This window comes from Arvicanthis niloticus, unplaced genomic scaffold, assembly GCF_011762505.2.
Source record: "Arvicanthis niloticus isolate mArvNil1 unplaced genomic scaffold, mArvNil1.pat.X pat_scaffold_691_arrow_ctg1, whole genome shotgun sequence".
Lineage (NCBI taxonomy): Eukaryota > Metazoa > Chordata > Mammalia > Rodentia > Muridae > Arvicanthis > Arvicanthis niloticus.
This window is the reverse complement of record NW_023046303.1, coordinates 46,963-56,919: the sequence shown is the minus strand read 5'-3', so window position 1 is coordinate 56,919 and position 9,957 is coordinate 46,963. Positions and strand designations below refer to the sequence as shown.

The window sequence follows — 9,957 nt, the reverse complement described above, 5'->3', positions numbered from 1 at the left end:
CCCCCAACACATACACAGCAGAGGACTGCCTGGTCTGGCCTCAGTAAGAGAAGATTCACCTAATTCTGGAGAGACTTGAGGCCCCAGGGAATGGAGAGGTCTGGTGGAGATGGGGGTGGGGAGGAGGTGTGGGATGTGGAACAGTCGGACAGTAGACTCAGAGAGAGATAAAATCTGGACTGTTAAAAAAAAAAAGAACGATTAAAGAATAAAAAAATTAATTTAAAAAATGAGGAATTATTGTATCCGGCCATCCTATCTGCACTAAGCTATTATAAGACAGTCTTCTTAGCATTTTATTTCAATTTTAAGTGTTCGAAGCAAAGTCTTAGTCCAGGGTAGGTCAGGAGTGGGGAAGCCCAGGTCAGGGGATTCCCCATCTCCCCAGTTTCACTTCTGCTCCTAACCTGTCCTTCTGCCCTGACACTGATGACGAGCGGGTAGTTCTCACCCCCATTGGGTGGCGCGCTCCTGGGTACCCACACAGGGTTCCAACGGGCACCGGCACGGGTTTTAATGTCTACACAGCCCTGGGGACTCAGACGCCCCGCATCCCAAATGGGGGCGATAGCGCCGCGCACACTGATCCTGCTGCTGGCGGCCGCCCTGGCCCCGACCCAGACCCGCGCGGGTGAGTGCGGGGTCGGGAGGGAAATGGGCTTTGCGGGGAGGGGCGGGGGCGGCACCGGGGAAGCCGCGTCCCCGCGTCGCCCATCGGACCCTCCGCCCCTTCTTCACCCTCGTCCCGAGCCCTGCGCCCTGCTCCCCTCCCGGCCCGCGCTCCCGACCGGGATCCCGGGAGAAGGTCGGGGTCTCACCGTGCGCCACCCCCAGGCTCACACTCGCTGCGGTATTTCCACACCGCTGTGTCCAGGCCCGACCCTGGGAAGCCCCGGTTCCTTGTGGTCCGGTTCCTTATGGTCCGCTATGGACAACACTCAGTTTGCGCGTTTCGAGAGCAACTCGGAGAATCCGAGAGAAGAGCCACGCGCGCCGGCTGATCTTTTTTAGTCTTTCTTTTCTCTAACTCTGAAGCAAATATGAAATTATCACTGTCCCAAAGGAAATACTGGAGAGTAGACATCCTTGTCTGATTCTGACTTTTGACAGAACTCTGGCTCTTTCCTTTGACACAGTTTTCCTTTCTCTCCTTCTCTCGTACTTGGGAGGAGCAGAGTTCTCCTCTCCTCACCCTTTATCAGGAAAGGCTCTCCCTTCTCCCAGGACAGCTCACTGTGGGTCTCAGGAGGGAAGAGCCTGAAATAACCAACTCAGTTAAAATTTCATCTGCAGTCCTTGTGAGCCATGGCCTTGCTCAGCGCCCATGCTCAGCCCACACACAAGGGAATTGGCGTCTGACTCCACTGAGGCTGAGTCTCTGGCCAACCTGGTCAGGGAAGAAGTCACTTTTTCTACTGCCTGAACTTTTCAACTTTTCTCCTCAGACATCCCAGAGACAAGAGTGACCCGTCACCCCAGATCTGAAGGTCATGTCACCCTGAGGAGCTGGGCCCTGGACTTCTTACCCCCTGACATCACCCTGACCTGGCAGTGGAATGGGGAGGACCTGGGTCAGGTCATGGAGCTTGTGGAGACCAGGCCTGAAGGGGATGGAACCTTCCAGAAGTGGGCATCTGTGGTGGTGCCTCTTGGGAAGGAGCAGAATTACACATGCCATGTATACCATGAGGGGCTGCCTGAGCCCCTCACCCTGAGATGGGGTAAGGAGGGTGTAGGTGCAGAGCTGGGTCAGGGAAAGCTGGATCCTTCTGCAGACCCTGAACTGGTCAGGGCTGAGAGCTGGGGTCATGACCCTCACCTTCATTTCCTGTCCCTGTCCTTCCCAGAGCCTCCTCCATCCAGTGACTACAACAGGATCATTGCTGGTGTCATTGTTGTGGTTGGAATTTTATTCATCATTGGAGCTGTGGTGGCTTTTGTGATGAAGAGGAGGAGAAACAGAGGTAGGAAAGGGCAGGGTCTGAGTTTCCTCTCAGCCTCCTTTAGAAGTGAGCTCTGCTTATCAAGGAAAACACATCCACAGACTGCACTGCTACTGTCTCTAACCTGAGTCTGTGTCAGTTCTGGAAACTTCCTAGGGTTAGACTCTTCCTTCATTTCTCACACTTTTCTTCTCACAGGTAGAAGAGGAGACTTTGCTCCAGTTTGAAGAAAGTGTGGGGGACAAGATTGTCCCTGAGGCTCTTGGGGTGAAGCTGGAGCTCAGTCAGTCCATCATAGCCCCTCCAGCCCCACCTGTGTCCCTGCACTGGCTGTCATCCCTTCCACAGCCAACTAGGGGACATCTGCATCTGTGCCCTTCCAGCCTAAAATCTTTAGTTGCCTTTTGTTTTCCCTGTATATTCCCTTTGCTCAAGCCTGTAATGTGTTCAGAGACTCATAGTGTTTTACCGTGTCCTTTACTCAGTCTTTAAGGGCGTCTGGTTTCCATCACTGTTAACATTTTCTACTAAAACTCTAGCCAGGAGACAGTTCCTTTCTTTGCACCTATTTTCTGTCCTTGTGAGACTCTGATCAGCATTTTTTCCTTGGTGGTCAGTGTTGGGATTTGACCAGCTTTTTGCTGACCCTGCCAGGTATGCCATCTAACACAGAGAAGTATAAAATTTTAGGGACTGATGAATTGCCAAGTTAGGTAAGAAGAAACTAATTGATAAACCAGAGTGCTGGTTAAATTGTAATTTGCTTGATGAGGTAACTGCCAGCAACAGGGTAGAACTATCCAGAAGGCTAGAAAACCTCTGTAGATTTTAAGTGTTGAACAAACTAGGAATGTCATACATCCCTGGATATCTGGGAAGACTGAGGGCTATGCTGTCCCTGAGGACTTCAGTTCAGGATCTCTGTCCACTGGCCTCCCACACTGGAATGGTGCTCTTTCTCTAGAACACACTTCAGGTTGCATGGAGGTGCTAATTACTTCACCTTAGAACTCACTCAGGAAGTTGCTCCTCATAACACATAGTCCACAGCAAGTGTTTGGTGAAGGACTAGGCAGTTTGGCTTCTATCTTTTAAGCCTCTAATCTTAAGGATTGTAAAACTGGCCGGGCGGTGGTGGTGCACGCCTTTAATCTCAGCACTTGGGAGGCAGAGGCAGGTGGATTTCTGAGTTCGAGGCCAGCCTGGTCTACAGAGTGAGTTCCAGGACAGCCAGGGCTACACAGAGAAACCCTGTCTCGAAAAACCAAAAAAAAAAAAAAAAAAAGAAAGAAAGAAAGGATTGTAAAACTGACCAACTGATGTTACACACGGTAGTTATTTTCTCTCTCATGTATGAACATGTGGAGGGGGCTCCCTAATGAGGTCCATCTATTCTGTTCATCTATTCTAGCCTACAAATAATTTTGCTCAGTCAAGTTGCTCTGCACTCGAGTGATGGCTCTTAAAGTTTTTCTCATTACATTAACAGATTGAAAGTGCTGCTTGCTGTGAGACTCCCCTGCAGAATTCTTCCTCAGAATATACTAGGGCAGTGTATTGTCCAGTGTAAGAAACTAGAGCAGACCATTAGGAACCAAGAGGACAAAGCTGGGCCGGGTACAGAAATGCACCCAGTCTGGAAGGTGTAAAGAACATATTAGCAAGCCGCCTCTGGAGGACACTGCCAGGAGAGGGCCATTGCCATTCAGGAATTGTTTCTGCTGCCTGCCCTGTTTCTCTACCTTTGAATTGCCAACACCCTTATCATCGGATAACTCATAAATAGCTTTCATCCTTGCACACACTGGTCTGGCTCTGTCCATGTCACACCATCCAAAGGCCTAGTGGAAGCATGCTGCTTTTTTAAAGTTTCTAGTGGTCTATTTAGTGTTTTAAATTATATTTCTACTTTAGAAACACATCTGAATATTTTCTCAGGTAGCTTTCCTGAAGTTACCATGGAAAGGCATCCTCTATGTTACCTGATTGTCAGGCCTCAGAGGTAGCTAGCCTCCTTAGGCTTGTCTCTGCCTTAGTCTATGTATTTTCCTCTGTGTGTTAATACTCTTAGAGATCACCATTGCGTGACTTTTTGATTTATGATAATAAGCGTTGATGAAGCTCTCAGCCTACCCAGTCACTCCACAGCTGTTTGCAGCTTTTGATGAAATTACTAGATAAGTGTTGGCCATCATTAGCCATTATGTTCCATGGCTGTGGGATCTTTTATGTCTTCTCCTTTCCTCAATGTTTTTGCCTCATTCATTTGGCCGTTTTCTGTTGATTATGTCACAGATTCACCCTCTGTATCTGATAGCATTATAAATCGTCTCAGTGAGTGATCGCCCCTTTAATTTGACCCCTTTTCTAGCGCTTCTTAAAATGTCCCAGTTAGATGCCAAGTCCAGTTGGTAGGGCTGCTATGATGGAGTATCATAGACCGAGGGGTGTAATCTATAGGAATTGTTATTGTTTCACATAGTTCTAGACGCTGGGAAGGATAGAGTCAGCGAGAATCTGTTTTGTAGATGACTGGTAGATGACTCAGTCTCTTCTTGAGGTCTTCTGTCTTAATACGTTAATAACACTCCCCTACTCAGCCCTTCCTCCTCCTCCTTTTTTCTTTTATGATATGCTGAGATGCATCCTCAGCTCTCTCTCAAAGATGCCAAGTCATTAGATTCAGACTCACCATGGAGACCTCACATTAATGTATTTGCCTCTTGAAAGACTGCCCCAAATGCAGTGATATTTCAGATACTGGGGCTTAGAACTTTACCAGGAATTTTGAGGAAACACAACTGTTGATAGGAGGCACACTGGCTATTTCTTAACGTGGGACATAGCTCCCGACCTGAGCTCTCTTCCCTCTTGTCATTTCTTAGAACCCTCTTATGTGTCCTGGGTCCCAGGTTCTCCTTCGTGACTAATTTCCCATTTGACCATATGTCCTTCAGCAGCTTCTCCCGGCTGGGTAGGGAGTAACAGCTGAGCCACAGAAATGGATCTGTTTGATTCTTTCTCTGCTCCTGTTCTTTGATTAGCTACAGTTTCAGGTAGGCACTTTTCTGTGCCTCGGTTCACATTGCTACCGGCTGTTGAAACCCTGTGTTGCCTGATGTCAAATCTTGGTCTGTGACCTGTAATTGTTCTCTTGAAGTCTTAGGGTCTTCTTTCTCTCACATGTCATAGTGTGTTTTCTATCCACGATGACATATACCAGCTGAGCTCTTTCAACATGGTAAATTGCAAGAAGTTTTTATTTAATGCTATTGTGTTAGCATTAATCCCTAACCCTAGGGCAGCTTCTAGTAGGATGTTGGGCCTTGGATGAGGTAACTCCATTTAACCTGCCACCTTCAATCATGTAACACACAGGTAGAGGGCGTGATTAACAAGTCTCCACCTCCAGAGATTTAAATATTAATGAATTATCAAAAGGCCAGGGGCATAGCTAATTAAGTTATTCCCTCCCCTTTTCCCCTCCCTATAAAAGTCCTGCTCCCTTGGCTTTTGGTGGGGAAGCACATACCATCTATACCCACTCAACATGCCATGAACAATAAAGCTTTGGAAAACCGGACTCCACGTGTCGCCTGGTCTCACCGCCAGATTCCCAGCTTTTGGAACCCTGGAACCCGAGCCGCTGCCCCAGCCGCCAGCCCGCGGCGGCTGTGTGAATGTGGGATCCCTGGCTGGCGGTGTGGGAAGCGCGCGCCCGGACCCGCTGCTGGACCGCGGAGACCCCGCCTCCGGACTCCCTCTGCCCACGAGATTTTTTTCATCACACATTGACAGACCTAGAGGGGACTGTGAGGGTGAGGGTGGCTGAGAGGGGGCTACAGTTAGGAGGGAAGGAGGTGAGGGGCAGCTGCAAGGTGGGGAAACTGGAAAACCAAAACAGACTGTAGCTTTCAGAACACGGGAAGGCAAGACTCTAAATGTCTTCACTGCAGAAATCACAACTTTGAGATGCATTTGATTCCCATTCAGACCTTATACAGTGTATACAGGTGTGGAACTCTCACAGGATAGCCCATAAATATGCATACAGGTGTGCAACTCTCACAGGATAGCCCACAAATATGTATACAGGTGTGCAACTATCACAGGATAGCCCGCAAATATGTATACAGGTGTGGAACTCTCACAGGATAGCCCACAAATATGTATACAGGTGTGCAACTATCACAGGATAGCCCGCAAATATGTATACAGGTGTGGAACTCTCACAGGATAGCCCACAAATATGTATATAGGTGTGCAACTATCACAGGATAGCCCATAAATATGAACAACTTCTCTCTTTCATACAACAGTTTAAAAAGAACTTGAAAGCCTGGTGTGATTGTGCACACCTTTGATCATAGCACTCAGGACACATAGGCAGAACTCTGAGTTCAAGACCAGCCTGGTCTACAAAGTGAGTCCAGGATAACCAGTGATGGCCACACTGAGAAAAATTGTCTCAAAAAACAAAAAAACAAAAAACAAAAGAACAAAAACAAACAAACAAAAAAAAAAAAAAAAAAAAAAAACAAGAAAAGAAACTGTGTTGTGGGCAGGGAGCTTCAGCAAAGAGCTTACTCTCTTCCAACAGAGCACATAAAATGCAGACCCTCCTTGGCACTCCAGTCAGCCCATGCAAAGACAACAGCTCCTGGTGTTTTCACTGCAGGAGGAGAATGGGCAGCCTGAGGCAGATCAGAAACACAGGAGGTGACAGGTGCTGGAGACACATGTCTGTAATCCCACCACTTGGGAGGCAGAGGCAAGCAGAACTCTGAGTTTGAGGCCAAGCTAGTGTACACAGTGAATCCCAGCACAGCCAGGATTGTTACACAAAGAAACACTGTCTCAAAAATTCCAAACAAACAAACACAGAGACAGAAACCCAGAAGGTGGAGGAGGCTCAGGGCAGACAGTGAACCATCCTTTTGTTCAGTGCCTTCCTGCAGGTTCTCAAATTCACTGAGGCTCCTGGTGACTCACACAGGACACACTTGGCTACTAGGGTTGGAACACACTAGGCAAAGAACGAGGAGTGAGTTGGCATGGAATGTCCTGCCACCAGACCCCTAGACCTGCAGGACTCAGACTGAGGGCCCTGGAGCAAGACCAAACACTGCTTTAGTGATCCACCATGAAGTCATGAAGGAAAGAAAAACTGAAGCCGGGCGGTGGTGGCACACGCCTTTAATCCCAGCACTTGGGAGGCAGAGGCAGGTGGAGTTCTGAGTTACAGGCCAGCCTGGTCTACAGAGTGAGTTCCAGGACAGCCAGGGCTACACAGAGAAACCCTGTCTCGAAAAACCAAAAAGAAAGAGAGAGAGAGAGAGAGAGAGAGAGAGAGAGAGAGAGAGAGAGAGAGAGAGAGAGAGAGAGAGAGAGAGAGAGAGAGAGAGAGAGAGAGAAAACTGGGTGCATGGGCTCTGGTGGGAATGGGATCCGCAAGCACACAGAAGCACCAGCAGGGGGCGCTGACAGATCTGGGTTTGTGAGCTTTCTAGGAGCTGAGCTTGGTGCAGCCCTGGCAATCCAACCAACCACTCTGGCATGGAGATATTTGATGCGGTCAGACCTATCCACAGAGCTCTGGGGTGGAACTGGAGAGAGACAAGCTTTGCCTCAAATTCTCTGTTTGGAGTTCAGTCCCTTCTCAATGTAGCAGTCACCCAAGGTACAGGCAGCAGAGCAGCCACCAGACAGAGGAATCAAAGTCCCTGGAATCTGCTCTTCCCGGCTCTTGAGGACTCATAACCCAGTCTCCCAGGTGCTTGGGCAGCACCAGCTGCATCTGATGCCTAAACTGCCACCTTATAAACCGGATGCAGGCTCTGTCAAGGCAGTTACAAGACCCTGTGAACCACACCTGCTGCTGGGGCTCCAGCTTGGCCTACATCTTGTTGAACCAGCACCTCATGGCCACAGAGGATCATGGCCACTTAGCACTGCCTGCTCCAGGAAGGAGTTCAACACAGCCACCATTGCCACAATTTAGGAGCTGAGGGTCTCCTAGTGCCTGGTTTGCATAAACCAGAAGATACTTCTCCCAGTTCCTGAGATTCAGTTTGCTGTAGACCTTGGGGACCTTGGGCTGTTCATCTGGTCAGAACCTGTACTGAGCTCACCCTCACTGGCTTTCTAGTCCTTGGTACTGGCAATTTCCCCAAGTGAAAAGAGATATCCCTGATACTCCCTGGCAGCAGAGTAGACACATTTTGCTCCTACACAGTTTCAAGACGACCACCAGCCTGCAAATGTCCATGAACAGTCTACCTAGTGCCAGTGCAGTCTGCAGGGAGCCTGGGTCTCACCTGTGTATCCAGCTGCAGGCGCTGGCTCTGCATCCCCAGCAGCCCAGGAGGCTCTGATGCCCGTAGCTGTCCCAGAAGAGGATAAGGACTCAGAACTGAGGTCAAAATTGACAGCAGAGAGGACCTCCCCTCCTCTTCATCTTGGCTTGCCCTCTGGGTACCTTTGCTCATCCAACTCTCAGCTCACCATGACTCCGTTTGCCAGGGTGAAGCCGCATCTTACTCTGGATGCTGTGGCCCATACTGGAGTCCTGAGCTGACTGCAGGCCTTGGAGTGAAAGGTGCCCTGTTCCTGTGACCATAGTTACCTCCTGATCAGTGGTCTGCTGGTTGTGCAAATGAGGGCTGGTGTGAGAGGTAGGATATGACCATTCCCTCCCTACCTTTGCAGATGGCCAGGGAAAGAAGCAGAAAATGCCTGACATCTTAGTCACCTGAGCCCTGACCAGAGCATGGGCTTTCCCTGTCCTTCAAGTGTGTCCACACTGGTGATTCCTGCTTCTGTCAGGAATGCCATCCAACATTGCCTGAGTGAGGGTGCCTAACTCCCCAGGAGATGTCTGAATGCTTTCCGTAGCATTTCAGAGCCGTGCTCTGAGATCTGAGCTCTTGAGTTTGCATAGGAATCTGTGCAGTGAACAGGATGCCAGAAACTGAAGAAGGGAGTTCACTCCAGATGTGGACATGGGTTTGAGAGGGAAGGCTAAGCAGGCTGGCCTCAGACATCTCTGTGTTGGTGGGGAGCATAGGGATGCCTTGAGAGGGACAGAGTTTTCTGAGTGCATTGGAGGCAACAAACAAATCCATCCAGGATAAGGAGAATCAAACTGAGCAGCAGCTGAAGCCATCATCTGACCCCCGCTGGAGAGCCGAGAGAGAGAGAGAGAGAGAGAGAGAGAGAGAGAGAGAGAGAGAGAGAGAGAGAGAGAGAGACATGTGCACAGATTCAAAGACAAGAGGAAGCACGAAGGCTGGGAAGGGAGAGACCTGCAGGCCATGTTGATAGTATGGGTTTGTGTGTGTGAGTGTGTGAATGTGTGTGTAAGTGTGTGTAGATGTGTATATGATTGTGTATATGATTGTGTGCCTGAGTATGTGTGAATGTGTGTAGATGTGAGTGTGTGTATGTGAATGTGTGTGTGAGTGTGTGAATATGTGTGTTGTGAATTGTGTGTGTACATGTGTGTTTCAGAGTGTGGGTGTGGGTGGGTGTGAATGTGTATGAGTGTGTGTATCTGTGTGTGTGAATGTGCATATGAGTGTGTGTGAATGAGTATATGTGTCTATGTGTATGTGAGTGTGTATGTGTGTGTGAATGTGTGTATGTGTTTGAGAATGTGTGGGTGTGGGTGTGAATGTGTGTGTGAGTGTGTGTATGAGAGTGTGTGTGTGTGTATGAGTGTGTGTGAATGCATGTATATGACTGTGTGTGTGTGAGAGTGTGTGGATGTCTGTGTGTGCCTGCACATGCTTGTACGAGTGTGCATGCACTTATATAAGCATAAGAAGACTAAGAGGTGTAGATGAACGGCTCTTAGTGTGAAGAGACCTCAGAAGGGGATATGGGGGTGGTTGGCTGTTCTGGGCAACTTAGAGATCAGGTCAATGGTGAAAACATCTTCCCATTTCTCAGAGGACAATGCAGGCATGAGATCCACATAGTAACAAGGAACCTGAGAGGTTGAGAGAAGTCATGC

At 48.9% G+C, this 9,957-nt stretch overlaps 1 protein-coding gene across 1 annotated transcript; it reads left to right on the top strand.

The window, feature by feature from the left end:
* Window positions 1-474: 474 nt before the first annotated feature.
* On the top strand, window positions 475-5,658 carry LOC143433866 (H-2 class I histocompatibility antigen, alpha chain-like). Its single transcript, XM_076706430.1, has 4 exons — window positions 475-631; window positions 1,446-1,721; window positions 1,848-1,964; window positions 2,142-5,658. Exons 1-4 carry the CDS (start codon window positions 517-519, stop codon window positions 2,168-2,170), a joined length of 537 nt encoding a protein of 178 aa, XP_076562545.1. The 5' UTR covers window positions 475-516; the 3' UTR covers window positions 2,171-5,658.
* Window positions 5,659-9,957: the final 4,299 nt, after the last annotated feature.